Below are 16987 nucleotides of genomic sequence, written 5' to 3'. Positions count from 1 at the left end.
TATAAATTATGACTTTAATCAGAAGCTGTTAATCTGCTTGGTATAGCTGTTGGATTATAGATTTAAATTACTGGGTAGAGTTCGTTAAATAAGCTGTGAAGTAACTTTTTCAATTAACTTTTATTTTTTATTATTCACTATTTGTCTACATTTCTCATAAAAAATAATAATAATATTTTATAGTCCATTTGGGTCTTTTTCTATTTTTAAAAAAATAAAAAATAAAAAAAATCTAAGAGTATAACCGTGAATTAGCATGCTTACAGCAGAAGCTGATAATCAGAAGTAGGGGGTGAGCAGCTTCTCAGAATCAGATTTTTTGACTTAAAATAAGTTGTTAAAATCAGAAACTGTTTGAAATAAGTTTAACCAAACAATTCAAAATAACTTTTTAAAAGCCAGAAGCTATAAGTTGACTCAAAAAAATCCCACCAAACACCCCCATTGTAGTTACGAAAATGCCCAAAAGCATACTATAGCAATTTTTTCCTTTTCCCTCCATTGTGAACCAAACGGAAGCTCAAAAATTGAAACTTCAACATTTCCTTGTGGATGTTGCAATGTTGATCCTCATTTTGTGCGAGTTGAACGCTGGATTTGGCAACGTTGCACATAACATTCTTTATTTCCCAAATAACATTACAAAACCCCTTCAAAACCCTAGAAAATCTAAAAACCCCTTCTAGCAAATTTACAAATGTGAAATAGGATGAGCACTGGGACATCTAGGAGTGAGATTAATGTTGTTGGCATAACATCGATGATCTCACATCAATCCGTCGGCGGTAGCGTTGATCGTGCACTGGTGCGATGACAATAGATATGGGTGTCTTCGATGTTACTTTGGTTATTTGTGGAACAATATGACATCAAGGTCGATACTTGAAATGGGATGTTGTTTAAATGGTGCGTAATATGGGGTTTTAGGTGATATTGTTAACATCGCGGTTTTTGGGGTTACCAATTACACTAAATGTGATGTTGTGCATGTACGTAATGTGACAGATGCATTAATGTTTGTATGATTGGTTAGGTCTCATGTAATGTTATTATTTTCACGGGTGTAGGGGCTATCGGTGATTGCAAATGTGATGTTGTGCATATATATAATGTAACCGATGCATTGTTTTTATTTAATGTTGTTATGATTGTTTGAATCTCTTGCAATGTTAGTATTGTTGGGGGCCAATGGGAGGATAACATCAATAATGTAATACCAAATAAGTAACATCAACAATCCCTACAATCACTCCATAAAATCCCTAAAAAAATAGAAATGTTAAACCATACCTTATCCACATACACCCAAATCCCAAAAAAAATGAAAGCCAAATCTCAAACAATGGCAAACCAGTAAACTCTAATATTACTAAATTAAATCAATAATACATACTACAAATAAAAAGGTCTAATTGGTTTATAAAAAAATATAGGACTAAATGGACTAACATTTCCCTAAATGGGATTTATGAGTAATTTTCTCAATTATTTTTCATATCATTGTAAATTGCTAATTTACTTAATGATTTACTTATTAATAAAATTGGTCATTCATTATGCGAGTATGATTTATGTATTAATAGAATTAGTTATTTATATATATATATATATATATTCTTTTGCTTTTTTATTAGTTCAGTGAATTATCTTAGTAGTTTTTTTTTAGATTGGAGAATTATCTTAGTATTTGTTTTATATTTATCTGTTAAGAAAAATTACATGCCATAATTTTTTTTTATAAATTCAGAAGAAATGTTAAAGACTCATAAATTCGCTCAAAATCATATGGTAATAAAATTGGAGTCGATATCATTAGTTGTATAATAAATAAAAAATGATACATACCGTACCACATAATTTTATTATAAATTTAATGATTTATTCTATTCAATTTCATAGAATAATATTTTAATTTAAAAAAATTATCAAAATATAAAACTTAAATATACTGTAATAATAGCTCGTGCAAGCCTGTGTAAACTAGTATATTAGTAAAGGGCTAGGCTTGTCTCCAGTCCACATTGGACGATACTGTTAGATCTGTGGGGTTCACCATGTGTCCTATTTCGATAATCTAAACCGTGCATTGTGTAGAGCTCATCGAGTAATTTATCCCTATAAAAAATTACATTAATCGGATATCAATAACTATTTGATCAGTTTATATTTTTGTCAATAATTTATTTTAAAAATTATATTTACCATTGACAAAAATCTGATCCGATCAAATAGTTGTCAATATCCGATAAACATGATTTTTTATAAAAATAAAATATTCAACAAATTTTATATATTAAATAATTAAAATTATCAAAATAAAATTTATGATTTTTACCGATTCAATGATACACTCTAATCCAATCAAGGACGGAAGAAAAATCTGGCCCATTAATAAAAACTAAAAAATACTATAATCTCCAACGTGTTGGTGGCTGTTGAGTTGAGAAGAAGAGCACACGTGAGAGTGTCGACACCTTAGCACACAGCTCTGTCCATTCTGATCCGGTTGTACGTTGCCATCCCAATCTCAAAAATATATAAAATTTCCCCAAAAAGAAAAAAAAAAAAAATCGAATTGTCTGGTTGTGTAGTCATCAGTGTCTTGTGTTGTGTTGTGTTCTCTCAATCTATGCGACTTCCGGACCAACTTACAGGTGGGTTGTCTTTGATCGCCGCCTGTCACTCCAAAACCCCTCTCTCTCTCTATCTATATATATATATATGATGAATTGTTTTTGTCTCTAGGGTTCTTGTTCGGCGTTTTGCTTCAGACCCACTTTCTTCTTCAACATCAGAGGTATCAAAGTGGTCCCCTTTCTAGTTTTCACTCAAATCTTTCTCTGTTTCTCTCTTCTTTTCACTTTTTTGCCTTCTTTTCTTATTGGTTTTTTTTAAATGTTGTTGTATATGTGTTCAATTGCTCATTCAATAGCTGAATTTTGATAGTTTTTAACTTTTTGGTGCTGTAGCTGAATTTTATTTCTGGAATTCGATTACAAGTTCTATTTTTTTTCTTTTTTTACTTTTTTTTTTTATGTAGAAGATCAAATTTTGGTGATTAAAATGGACTATATGCCAAATTTATTGTATCAATTTATATGAATTTGGTTTGAATTTTAATCTGTTGTACTGGTTTTCTTGGGGAAATTGTAGTTTATGTCCAGTTCAATGACATGTATTTAGATTGTCATCAGACTCATCTAATTCTGTTTGGGCTGTGATTTTGATTTTGACCTTGATATATGCCTGTTTCTCTGGATTTTCTGTTGTGTGTTTCTTCTATGTTTGTTTTAATTTTGAAATGACAATGTTAAAATCTTTTTGGAAGTTTCAAAAGTTTGCTGTGTTTGTACTTTTAATTTTGATTCTGACTGGTCACTGTAGATGGCGCCTCATCTTGATTTATTGCAAAAGCTTCAATTTGACATGTTGATGGTGGTTCTCATGTCTCTAGATGATCCAGCTGATCTCATCCGCGCCAGTGCTGTGTCACGCTTTTGGCGCCAATTTAGTGGGTGCAATGGTCTAATTATTATGTCGTATATTTCGGTTATAATGGTAGCATCCATATATTTGTTTTTTTTCTGACTTGTGTTTCCATTTTTGATTTTGAGCGTAATAATGGCTGCTCATTTAGGTTGTTTTGTTAAACAATTTTGTATCAGTTCACTAGACCTAGCATGGTGTCTTATTTATTCTTGTTTCTACCTCATCATTTTTGCTGTTGATAGTGTGCTTCGTAGTTGTGCCATATGCAGTATTTTCTCAATTTCCATTCTTATTATCATAAATACCACAAATTTGTTCCAAGTACAACGACATGTGCACATGCTTATCCTAACCAAGGGTGAAGCAAATGAGAATATCCAGAAATTTAGATTATGGAATTCACATGAGTGGTGCCTGTTGGTATAGTTACTTATGCTTGGTTCGCCTCCTCAATCTTTATTGATAGAGTACATCATAGTTGTGTTATTCTGAGATATTTTTTTCTCCATTTCCGTTCAAATGTATCGCGAATCCTGATTACCATGAATTGCTTCAAGTTTGTGAATAAGCACACCCATATCCACATCCTAACTAATGATCAAGCAAATCAGATGATCCTCAAAATTTAGAATACAGAATTAACTCTCAACAATTTCCAGTGATACTAACATTATCTTAGACATTGTATAAAAAAAAGTAAAACTTTGTCCATCATTATCAAGTTTAAATGGAGTAACGATAATGTTATTTGAGTTGAAAGGAAAAAAAAATCAATCTGCTGTGGTCCTTTGAAGGTCATGCTCAATATAATGAATATGAGAAGACTTTCACTGCTGAGCTGAATATCTAAAAATTCATATAAAACCAAAACTTACCTATCACTATGATGTGAAGCTTGAGTGGAATCTTGCGCACATATGTGTATGCATTCTAATTTATTATACATATTTCACATCTGTTGAAATATCAGAACAAAAAATATATAATATATATATATAGAAATGTCACAACAGTCCATGTAAAAAGTTGGTATTTGTATGTGTGAAATATTGGTGGTTGGTAGTAATTACACATAATACATGCACATGCATGCATATATTTTACGTACTTTTGTATATGAACGTCTATCAATAGATACATGCATTGATCGGAACAACGTCCCAAACACTCAAGTCTGTCTACCCCCTTGCGGATGCCTAGAACCGCTGTCCATACGTTAAATCTATTGGGTGGGTGTTGTAGTATACTTAGATCAAGAAAGAAAAACTCAATTCAATGACTAGTTCTTGTATAGAAAGAGACTTTATGAGTTGATGAGAGATTAGAGAAATTTAGAGGGGAAAAAAATTAAAATTGTTTGAAAGAAAGTGAAGTAGAATGTGAAAAGAGAAGGAAGAAAAAGAAAACAAAGACAGAAAAACTTATATTGAACGATTTCTAAGAAAGATGAGGGATTTGGTTGGATTTGAAGGGATTCAAGAAGGCATAAGCACTGGACTAATGTTCAAAGGAGATAAATGGGATGTTGTGATTCATCTTGAAGATTTTAACCATATAATTGTGTCATTTTTGTGATTTCCTTTTCTATTCCACCTTTTAAATTGAAAATGTTTGGGCCAGAAATGTAGTGGTGGTTAATGAGTTTTTTTTGTTTTTGTTTTGGAAAGTAGGCAATTGAGGCTTAGATACATTTTCCAATTGTGAAGTTTACAATAGATGAATAGGTTTCATTTCCTAATAAGGTCTACTGTGAAGTCGAGCTCAGGGTTCTTATCACAACCTCTCTTTTGATTGGTCCACTTAGGAACCAAAAACTTAATGTGTGTTAGCATCTTTCTCTCACAATAAGGACCTATTGGTAAAAAGGAGGAAGAAAATACTTGGAAATGGGCCCACATATTGATCAGATGTCCCAGATGAAATAAGTTCTAACTGTGTGATAGGAGAGAAAGTTTTAATCTTTGACTTGCACATTTGATATGATTTGATTGAATTTTAATCTTTGACACACAAGATTAATAATGTGTATGAGGAATTTTATTAGAAACTTAGCTATGGAAGAGCCATAAAGATCCTTCCTCCTTTTTCTTTTATATTTTATTTATACAATACAATTTGGTACTTGTCAATTTAGATTTGTTAGGAAGTAGATACTTCTTGTATGTACCCAAAAAAAGAAAAAAGAAAAAAAAGAAACGAAAAGAAAAAGGGAAGATAGTATATACTAGACAAATTCTTTCTCAACCATCAGATTTATGTAAGGTCTTATCTTTTGTCAAAATTGTAGTTCATTTTTTCCCTCACAATGCCTTCTCCTGTGACCTTTTTAAATTTCTTTATATTTTCATTTTTTGTAGCTTTCCCGTCGCCCAAATATAGTGAAAATGAAAATGAAGAAACCCCTCTCAAATGGAAAAAATATTAAAGAAAAAAAAAATGCATAGTTTCTCTAGTTTGATCCTGTTTCATAGTGTCTTAGTGGGTCCCAAGCCCGTTAGTTAATGAATGATTTTGTCTTTCCCCCTTGCGTTCATCTCTCCTCTCATAGCATCATGTTTGTGGTATTATGTTTTACAGGTTTGCATGGTTGTTACTTTTGATTACTAAACTACATTGTTCATAGCATGCTCTGCCCCTTTTTGATGGAATTTTAGAGATTGAAATAATCACCATGAATTTGCTCTTTCTTAAAACTTCTACTATGATATGGTTGAAGGTGTCTGCTGTTCAGGTCTTATTGGTTCGAAATATTAGATATTGCTGAAAGATACTTAGGAATTTTGTTGTTCTGCAGTAATTACACATAGACTTTGTAAGCAACTTTGCTTGAGATTGTTGCCTCAATTATCAAATGTAGTTCGTGTCTCTGAAACGAGCTGTGGAAGAAAGAAAAGGAAATCTGTTGGTATTGAATCTAGCAATTCTGCTGAATCTAAAGCTCTTCTGAGGGAACATAGGGCTTACGGGTTCCTAGCTCGCGCTCTTAAAACATTCACTCCGACTGATTGCATAGCAGAGGCCGTTAGTGCTTCCAGCACTGATAACTATCCAGAAGAAAGCATTCGTAATACTCTAAATCCAAGGGACAGAGTTCTAAGGAGAGCCTCGTATTGGTCGAGTAAAGGACAGAAGGATCCTGCGGTGCCTGAGACGCTAATATATAAACTAATTTCCAATCTTTGTGTTATCACTGAAATCAGTGTACAACCATTCCAAGGTTATTGCTTTGCTAGCTCTATAAATACTCTGTACTCTTCCATTTAGGCCATGCTTGTTTGGGCGGATTGCATTATTTGGGGATTAGCATTCTTAGGACTGTTAGTTCTGGGATTATCAATCTCTTCGGATTATGTTGCCAATCATATGTATGGATTGGCCCAGAATTATGAGGAGGGATTGACAAAATCCTATTAATTTTCTATTTTAGCCAATTTGTCCGAACCTCTCCATAGTCTCCCATATGGGGCATGTCCTAGTGATTATATATTTTGTTGGATTAGTAATCCAATCTCAAGATCATGTCTGCACAAACAAACATAGCCTTATTTCGTACTGCCTAGATACCTTTGATTAAAGGTTAAATCTTTTTTTTTCCCTTCCAGCGTATTTTCAGGCTGGCCTTCCGATATACTCAGCGAAATCTTTTCGATTTCGAATCGGTTATCTCAAATCCCGGAAGGATTTAGAGAAAGATCTCAAGGTTTTGCCATTGCAGCTTCCTGCTGATGACAGATTCATATGGACATACACTTCACAAGAGTTTCGAATGGCTCAGGTGAGTTTTTAACCTAAAAATGTCTCATGTTTTCCTTATTGATGGAACGGTGAGATGTCAGTATATATATATCCTTTAGACTACTTATTGCAATTTATATCTTTCCGTGTGATGTCTTCTTGATCATCTCTCAGAATGTCAAATTGTTCTGTTCTTATGCCCCTTTTTTTCCCCACTGGTCAAATAATCGTATATTCATCTCAGAATAGTTAAATGCTTAAATGACTTTCCTGCAAACAGGAAAATCGCTTGCAGAAGTTTGTGCTGCCAGAACCGGTTCTTTGCGTCGGTGGATTTTTACAGGTTGAGCTCCTGGGTAGAGTTCAGAAACAAGAAACAGATGGTTTACTCTATATATGGTAAGTCTAATGCCGTCTGTTGCATGAATAAATAGATAAGTCTAATTCAGCCAATAAACATGGTATTTTCTCTCGTAACATCCATGACAACCTTGTAACTATTGCCAATATTTTACTAGTTAGCCTAATGATTGAGCGTCTGAGTAGTATTTAGAATCTTGCATGGTTTAAATACTTGACAATGTTTGGATGTGTCCGACACGACACACCACCTTCTTAGAAGTGTCAGTGTTTCTTAGGGCATGACGATATTTGGTTCACTCAGCTAGTAGGTATGCACTAGAGCTTGGCATGACAAAGGAACTAATAAACTTCTGGACCTCTTGTGGGTTAAATGTTCCTATTTTATTTATAAGTGGGGATTTGTTCTATACATGTGGTTGTTAACTATTGTTGATTGATCTTTTAAATATGTATGAAAGTGGTTGCGTGTGTGCCCCACTGGTATTTGTTAATGTATTTTTTGCATTTTGTTGCATTACGACACAATAGAACGGTGCTGACAATACCGAATGGACAACCCTATCTCCACAGCAGATACAACACAACAGATTGATGGTGGCTGTTACAAGTGCTGAGTACAACTCACTGAAGCGTCGACTGCTTGTACTCTGCCTTGGCAACCAGCACTATTGATTGACATTTAGGGCTACCCATTACAGAATTCCTTGGGCTTGCTGGTCAGTAGTGGCTTTGCAATGATTTTTTTTTGGGAGTTGGCTTGTTTTTGTTTTTAGTGATTATATATATATATATATATATTTTAAAATTATGTCAATTTTTTTTACTTGTTAGATCTGCCTCGACTTGACCATCCTAAAAGTTATAAAAAAATAATTCTTTTGAAAAGACAAAAGCCATTTTTTTGATAAAATTTGGTTTGCTTTCGTCTTCAGTGAGTGTTTTTAAAAATTGACTCAAATTTTGACTTGAGTTGAAAAAAGTTAAGAAAAGACAATAAGTCAAAAAAATAAGCTGCCTTTTAGTTTATGCCATCTTCATGACAAGGCTATAATTGAAACTATAGATTAAAATATTTTAGATCAACATGATTGCCTGCTGTTTTATCTCAAATGTTCAAAAATTGACTAAAAAGCTTAGTTTATCCTTTGAGAAGAAAGTTGTGTAGATGATCATTTTTTAGCTCTCTTAATCCTTTTCTTTTCACTTCACCGGTATGCTGCAGTGTTTCTCATGTTAAAGTTGTGGGACGGTCACTGTTTCCCACATTCGAGGCTGAAGTTTTCAAGCCCTCTGGAAAGTTTGTGTTGAAGTATGACCTGGAGGCTCAGAACCGCCCTCCACCACTCTCTCCGAACAGTCAACTTGCAATCCCGGACATGATGCATGCGCAAGACATAAGAGATATGGAGCAGTGGCTGCATATGTTTGGTGGAAATGATCCGGATTTTGTGTTCTTAAATGATATTCCCCTTGACAATCTCGAAATGTTTTTCATGTAAAATCCTCTCTCTCCGTGAGACTGTATAGCTGTAGTGCTCCATCGGGGTTTAATTTATGACGCTGCCATGAGCACGTAAGTTGGACCGTGACAATGCTGGTAGACATTTTACTCTTTTTTTTGTCTGATCTTTGTTTGTTAAAACTGTTGTCAAACCCTATGTCTTATGTTTGAGAAAGCCTAGGGGCTTTCTTTGGGAGTTGTTATAAAGTTAATTTATTAGCTAAAAATAAGCTTATAAAAAAATTAATCTTAAAAAAAGCTAGTTTATTTTGTGCATTTTTAGTTTTTTAAGTTTTTGTTAGGTTTTTTGGAGTGGCTAAAGTGAGTTTTTTGGCATTCTAGCCGCAGCCAAATGTAGCTCAAGTCTGCCGGAATTTTACTAAGCCTCCGTTTGGGAAGTGGGTTGATTTTTTGATTTTTTAGCTATTTTAGCCTGGGCTAAAAAGTTTAGTTTAGGAAGAGTTTTTTGGCTTTTTGGTTTTTTTTGGCTTTTTTTTGTGAGAGAATAATGTAATGATTATGGGTTGAATGTGATATTTTGTTTTTTATAGCTAAAATAGTTTATTTTGTCTGGTTAAAATAGCCAAAAAAGCTCCATTTGGCCTAAATAGGATTTAGATGTGAAACAAAGGTATGGAATTGTCCTATGAAATTCTTCAATGTTACCAGTGCAACTGCTTTATATTTTTATTTTTAATTTTTGTATACAAGTTATCTTGATTGTATTGTGGGTGTACATTTGGGATATTATGAATTCTTGAGCATGCTAGGGGAATTTGCTTTTTGATGTCTGTTGGAGTCCCAAAGAAACTCAGTTTTGTTTTGGAATTTTCAAAAATAATTTTTGAGTTTATAATCTGTATTTTTTTTGTTTGTAGTAAATTTTAAAATATTTTAATATTTGTTTTTACTCATTGGATCTATTTGATTTAGATACACTTAAAATACAAAAATTTTAAATTTTTTAAAAGAAAAACTTACTAAATTCTAAAAAATATAAAAATTTAATATATTAATAATATGTTTTTGCATTTATTTAATATTTTTTTAGAATTTACAAATAATTAACTAAGTAAATTTAGATTAAGTCCATTTTTTTTTAAAAAAAAAAATTGATTCAGATATTAAAAATAAGAAATACAGATTAAAAATTCAAAAACAAGGACATAATTGTAAAAAAAAATTGGGCGAATCATACTAATGATTTCTATAGTTTGGAACTTGTGTTACTTTACTTTGGTGTTCTTGACTTTTTAATTGTGATATATTTTATTCTAAATTTAGAATTTCACTCCAAATAAAGGACAATTGAATACACTATTATTCTATTTGAAGGGTAAAGTCGTTAATTTGATAAAATATAAATTAGTTTGACAAAAATAAATGTGAAAAAAAAATTATTTTTGAATTTTTAAAAATTATTTCTACCTACCAAAGATAAATTATATAAAAATAATAAATCTTTTATATTTTTATATTTTTATTTTTTTTATCAAATTAATTTTTAGTATGTGTTTAGATGATGATTATGTAATGGGTGATTGTTTTTGTTGATATTTTTTGAATTTTTAAAATTATTTATACCTACCAAAGAAAAAATTATATAAAAATAATAAATCTTTTACATTTTATTTTTTTAATTTTTTTACTAAATTAACTTTTAGTATGTGTTTCGATAGTTATTATGTAATAGATTGTTGTATTTGTTGTTAATAGATATTTTTAAATGATTATCGTATAATATATAGTTATTAAGTTTTTAACGTGTAATCAATATATTTAATATATGAAATATTTTTAATTCTAAATTTTTTGATTTAATGGATTGGTTTAATAATGACATCAAATTTGTCACATGTTTGACTTTGGAAAAGATAAAAACTAATTTAACGAAAATAAATATCAAAAACAAAATTTATTTTTACCTTCTTAAAAAACAAAATTATATAAAAATGATATATTTTTAAAAAAAAATCACCAATTTAATTTTTAATTTTTTAGAAAAAAATTCTCAAAAAATAGATTCTAAAAATTAAACTAAACAAAACTTTATAACCAAAAAAGTTTCAATATTATTCATTAAAAAACGGCCATTTGATTTCAAACAACATACAAATTAACCAATACAAAATAAATTATATGACAATTTTACCTTTAAAATAGACCATTTGTAAAGAAAATATTTTTTATTATTCTTATTTAGAAAGAGATTCAAGATTCATAGTCAAATATATCATAATTAAAAAATTAAAAATCAAAATAATACATGTCCCAAACTACCAAAATTGTTAGTATAATTCGTCCAAAACTCTTCACAAATATTTTACTTTTCTCTCTCCACAAATCCCTTCATGAATTTAAGATAATGCAAACGGAGTAGACACCAATTACTGTTTTCAATATAAGAATAAGAGGTACAAACACATTATTACTGCTACTATTGCAAGGGAACAACACCAACATTGAGAACAGAGTTGCTAGACAATGTGAAATTTCAATGTCACCCCCATTTGTGAGCAAATTGCTCAAAAAACCCTATACTATTACTAACGTGGATAGGCTTCGCAACTCTGAAACGGTTATTCAAATGAATCGAAGCATCGTCGAGTCGAGTAAGCATTCCCTCCTTCAGGCTGTCTTGGTCTTCGGTGGTGATGGAAGCAACTGCACAAGACAAACAAGCAACAATTAGAAGAGAGCAATCCTTATTATTAACCAAAAAGCAGGAAGGCCTAAAAAACCCAAACCCATAAGACCCAATAGAATGTTCGGCCCTATGTTGGTGTTGTACACACTCGATCCCACAGCTTGGGGGATTTTGGGGAGCCTCTATTTCAACACACACCTTTTTGCCTCAGTTCATACTTAAATCAATAATTTTATTTATTACAATCATACTATCAAATGAAATGACCAATTATGACATTAGCTTAGCACACAAGCCATACCTTTGATTTGGTAGTTGATATCCAAATCATGGTTTATCAGTATTTCATATCCAAACCATGGGTTTCGCTTAACACATTCGAACCAAATGTGTGGAAATTTTTTCAAAGATGAATATGCAAGGGCAATTGTTTTTAGTAGTTGTTTTGAATAATTCAAGAACCATCGTCTAGAATTATCATATTTTTAATATGCGTTAATTACAAATATACAAAATATATACAGCATGACTTGTTCTCTTTCCCACCATAAATAAAAATAAATAAATATATCTAGTCAGAATTTGTGATACCTGATAACAAGAGATGAGAGAAGTAACAAATCCAAAGGCTCCAGTAACACGGGGAGTGACTTTCTTGGGTGCCAGTTGAAGTAACCCAACCGCAACCACTATATCCATGGCTGCTTTAATCAGGGCCAATGACCTCTCATTCGACTTCTGAAGTTTACTACGGTACTGATCATTCTGCATTTACAAATGCACCGAGAAATGTAGGTAACAGAAAGAGAAAATTACAATCTTGAAATTATTTAAGTGAATGAAAGCATGAAAAAGTAGTTACCTTATGTTTATCACTTTCCTTCAGATCCTTCTCTAATTTCTTCATTGATGCAGAAAGCCTTCCAAGCTCCCCGACCTGAAACAAGTATTGGAGGAAGCACATTAGACCACTTTCTAGTTTACAATATGAAACCAATATATATGTGTATATAATACAAGAAGGAAAAAATTACACCCCCCCCCCCCCCCCAAAAAAAAAAAAAAAAAAAATTGTAGTCCATATTTCCCTTTTAAGAGGTCCCAAATTCAAATTCTTGGTCTAAAGTTAATTATTAGTTGTCACTCAATTTTGCCCACAACTTGTATAACATTTTAACAATTTCAGAAAACTGCTGACAGTCTTTGTCTTGGACCAGATGTAGAATTGCTCTCATCAGTTTGCATGACCATAAATCCTATTTTTCTTCATTGAGATTTTTTTTGTTCGATAAGTTATTTTCTTCATTGAGATTAACTTCGCATACTACTCCATTTAAACAATGATCTAATCATAGATCTATTGTGGCCTTGAAATTGTACAATAATTGAAACATCAACTCTTGTTGTCATCTACTTTGCTTCTTAAGTTTATACACCGCTTTTGGGAACCCTTTCAACAACCACAAGATCAATTCTAAAAACATGCAGACTAATCTCATTGATGCAGTAGGCCTCCTATATAACTTGACCACAAATAATGCCAAGCTAAAGAGGGCAAAAAATAGTAAAAAAGTGTACCAAATTATAATTAATTTGCGTCTGATCAATTATGAGATCTCCCAAAACAAGATGCTTTTACTCAAAGCCAGCAATACTTCCAGGACAGGAAAAGTAAAAATAGATTAGTCAAAATACACTGAGAAGAAAGTGGCAAACCTCAACCAAGGTAGTGCAGATTGAGGAACCCATCCAACAGTAAAGAGAGATCCTGCCAATTAGCTCTGCACGTTCTTTGTTCTAAATATAATCAATAAAGTACCCAAGCTCCATCTTGTGAGTATTCCTCTTTGAAATCAGTGAAGAAAATGAGACTGTATAAGGAGAAAGTTCATTCCATACCTTATAAATGCCTGTCCTACTGAGCCAGACAATTTGATCCAGAAACAAGAAAGTAGACAACAGTGCATTTTTGGACTGAGAAAAAAGCAAAGTGGTAAGAAAATGACAAAAAAGTAAATCATGTGTAAATTAATTAGAAAAACATTCAGTCAGCAAACCATTTTGTACCTTTCCCAGCAAAACAAGGGGAAGGGGTGTTCCAGGAGAAGTTGGACTAATGAGCGCGTGCAGATCATTGACAAACTGCATAAATAACATAAATAACAAACCTAAGATAAGCCCAAGAATAAAAGTGCCATACAGATATGAATTCAAATCAGAATTATTTTTTTCCCTACTGATTTTCCCAGAAAATTCTTCATCTAACCTTTTGAGGTCAGCTGTCATTTCACAGCATGAATAACAAAACAGTTACCCTTATACACCAAATAAATGGACATTAAGCAAGAATAAATATAGAAAAAAAAATTTCTCCACAATTTAAAGGTACTTAACTACGAGACCAGAGAAGATGAGTGAAAAAGACAATTTTATTACCAAAAGATGCAATTAAGCCTGACCTTGAAAAGACGGAACACTTTCCGTGCCAAGCTAGTTGATTTGTCAACATTTTGGGCTGTGCCAGGCTGTCCGTTACTCAAGTATTTTGAACCATATTGTATTGCCCTGCATATCTTGTCCCTGGCTTCGGCTTTGTTCAAATACAGAACCACAAGGCCAAGCTCTGCTCTAGCTACGTCCAATGTACTCATTTTTTTTCTTATCGCATCTGCAAAGTCAAGGTACATTCTTATTTAACTCCAGAAATCCAAAGAAGTAAACAACCACCAGACAAACCATGCAAATTTCACATTGAAAAAACTAAGCAGGGAGATGCATCCCAAAAGCATAAAGCAGAAAAAGCCCCTACATATTTCAAGATAAAAACTTTAATGTTAAACATTATTTGCCCCAAAATATAAACATAAAAAAGGACGATAAGTAACATGCCTTTCTCTTTACTTTGTTCTTTTTTGGGCAATGATGTGCCTCGTCACCAACACATACATATAACAAAACTTATCGAGATAAACCAAACGTCATTAAAATGCAACCTACGTTGAACAAGGCAAAGGAACTTGACAGTTGGTTAATTAGAGGGCATTAGAGGAGAAAAGTACCTTGTCTTTTGGAATTTTTTTTAGGTGTTGTTGGTGCCAAATCTTCAAATTTTTGCTAACAGGTGTCATTGCCTTAATTCCCCATATCTTAGACAAAAACACCTTGAGAGTGGTTTGATTTCACAGAGCAGTACCCTTTTCGGCTATGCTTAGAATTGACTTGGTGAAATCAAATAGGTATACAACTTATCCAATAAACTAAAAGCACTAAATATTAACAAAGCTCAACAAAAAGCAAGCAAACAATTGAAATATCTGCAAGGTTCAACAATGATATATCCCGTTGTTTGGGACTAAAGAAATCAAAGACCTCAACTTGGCTCAACTTTGTACAGCCTTTTGGCTTTAGCTGAGTTTGAGTAAACATCATTTTTTGTCATCCTCATTGGTTTCCTCAGCAATCAAACAGAGAACCATGCAACAGACTGCTGATACTAATAAAAACTAACTGTAAACAAAGCCTAGTCGATTTGGAGCCAAAAGTCAAGAAATCCATTTCTATTGGTTCTAATCATCTATATGGATTATTAAAGAGGAAAAATATACCATGGATTATAAATAAAAAAATAAAAAAGCAGCTGATTTATCTTTAAACTTACTCTTATCCAAGTAGTTAAAGATAAAAAACCGGTAATAGTTTCATGGGGAAATTACAATTAAGTGATACCTTCCCAAAATAATTACACATTCATGTAAAAGTTTAAAACTTTAATTTTGAGGAGACAAAAAAAAAAAGGGGGGGGGGGGGGGGGGGGGCTTGACCCTTATAACAAAATACACCCTAAATTTTTTATTTTGTCAATGTAAACTCTAGTGTTTTGATTTGTTAACCATCTATTTATTTTTGTTAAGTAAAACTAAAAGGAATATATATATATATATATTTTAGCCATTAAACTTAATGAAAAAAAAAATTAAATCATTTTATGTACGTTTAATATTTAAAATATCTTTTTTCCTGTCGATTTTACTTAACAAAAGTTAGCAAAAATCAATCAAAAGATTAGAATTTAAATTAATAAAATTAAAATTTTAGAATTTATTTTGTTATCAGAGTCAAACTCTGATTTTTTTTTTTTCCTTTAATTTTTTAAAACTGAATTTTTATTTCCACTAATTTCATTTACCTAAACAATAGCCCAACCAAATAAGACAAAAATCAGATAAAAGATAAATCATTATTTTCCTTTTCTTTTCAACTTAACAAAATAATTGAAGAAAAAAACACAAACAATCTTTTTTAATTTTTTTATTCTCTCTCTTAACTTAAAAGAATCAACCTTTTTTCTTTTTCTCCTTCTTTTTTCTATCCAAAATTCCAAACAGACTAGATGAAGCTGAAATGAAGAGAAAAAATCACAAAATCTACTCATCAATCAAAATACACACACCGACACGAAATCCAAAGAACTAGGGCCAAACAAACAAAACAGAGATACACAAATGACACAGAATTACATACCTCAAGTAGAAATCAACATTCGAAAGAAACAACTAGGGTTCGTGAATTCTATACATATACAGAGAGAGAGAGAGAGGGTTTTACCGGGAGGAGTGCCGAAGCAGCCTTGAAATCCACGATTTCTTCTCTCTCTTTCTCCCTCTTTCTCTCTCTCGTTTATCTACTTTCTCTCTCTAAAAGTGGAGAGGATTGAATTGAAGCTGTTGTTTTGCAGCGTCAGCTCTGTGCGTGTGTATGTCAATCTTGTGATAAGGCCTTGTTTGGTCCTCTCTTTCCTCCTAAACCAAAGAAACAAAAACAACACAAGAAAATTTGTTATTTGCGGTTGAGGGATAGCGTAAACGACTAGGGCTGAGATTGTGACCGTTGATGATAACCATCAAAACGTCACTGTGGACTCCATTTACTGAACCCACTACATCATGGCCGTTTGTTTTTCTCCTAAATCATATTAAAAGGTTGTTGTGTCGTATTAGTATGACGGTGTAATATAAGTGGGTGTTTAGAAAGTTATTATTTTAGTAAATTATTTTAATTTTTGATTATTTTAATAAGTTAAAATTTTTATATTTGAAAAGATATTTAGATTTTTTTTGTAATTAAATTTGATATTTGTGAGAGAAAAAGTAAAATAATTATGAGTTTGATATAATATTTTGTCTTATTAATTATTTTAATTTAGGGTTGGTTTGGGATGTTCTATGTACTTTTTGACTTATTGACTTATATGG

General features: G+C 32.0%; 2 protein-coding genes across 4 annotated transcripts; one reads left to right on the top strand and one right to left on the bottom strand.

Annotated features, from left to right (window-relative positions):
* The first annotated feature begins 2407 nt into the window (after nt 1-2407).
* Nucleotides 2408-9645, top strand: LOC114302552 (F-box protein At4g00755-like). 2 transcript variants are annotated; one of them, XR_014362409.1, is made up of 8 exons: nt 2408-2654; nt 2746-2797; nt 3385-3511; nt 6284-6706; nt 7092-7264; nt 7505-7623; nt 8158-8303; nt 8810-9088. XR_014362409.1 is itself a non-coding variant. In XM_082916722.1 (7 exons), the coding sequence occupies exons 3-7, from the start codon at nt 3385-3387 to the stop codon at nt 9084-9086; spliced, it is 1119 nt and encodes a 372-aa protein (XP_082772848.1). In that variant the 5' UTR covers nt 2408-2654; nt 2746-2797; the 3' UTR covers nt 9087-9645. The 2 variants fall into 2 exon arrangements, 1 of the variants encoding a protein (XP_082772848.1); XM_082916722.1 differs by lacking the exon at nt 8158-8303 and having other exon boundaries at nt 8810-9645.
* A 1820-nt stretch (nt 9646-11465) lies between these two features.
* On the bottom strand, nt 11466-16716 carry LOC114302553 (peroxisomal membrane protein 11C). Of its 2 annotated transcripts, none has more exons than XM_082916720.1 (8): nt 16341-16716; nt 14195-14403; nt 13803-13877; nt 13635-13709; nt 13452-13532; nt 12598-12672; nt 12327-12500; nt 11466-11752 (listed from the first exon to the last, which is right to left on the bottom strand). In XM_082916720.1, exons 2-8 carry the CDS (start codon nt 14384-14386, stop codon nt 11717-11719), a joined length of 708 nt encoding a protein of 235 aa, XP_082772846.1. In that variant the 5' UTR covers nt 14387-14403; nt 16341-16716; the 3' UTR covers nt 11466-11716. The 2 variants fall into 2 exon arrangements, with proteins under 2 accessions (XP_082772846.1, XP_082772847.1); XM_082916721.1 differs by having other exon boundaries at nt 16257-16603.
* Between the last annotated feature and the right edge of the window lie 271 nt (nt 16717-16987).

This window comes from Camellia sinensis, chromosome 2 (genome assembly GCF_055761805.1).
Source record: "Camellia sinensis isolate YWXY chromosome 2, ASM5576180v1, whole genome shotgun sequence".
Classification (NCBI taxonomy): domain Eukaryota; kingdom Viridiplantae; phylum Streptophyta; class Magnoliopsida; order Ericales; family Theaceae; genus Camellia; species Camellia sinensis.
Note: the sequence above shows the minus strand (reverse complement) of the source record. Positions and strands in the feature narration are given on the sequence as shown.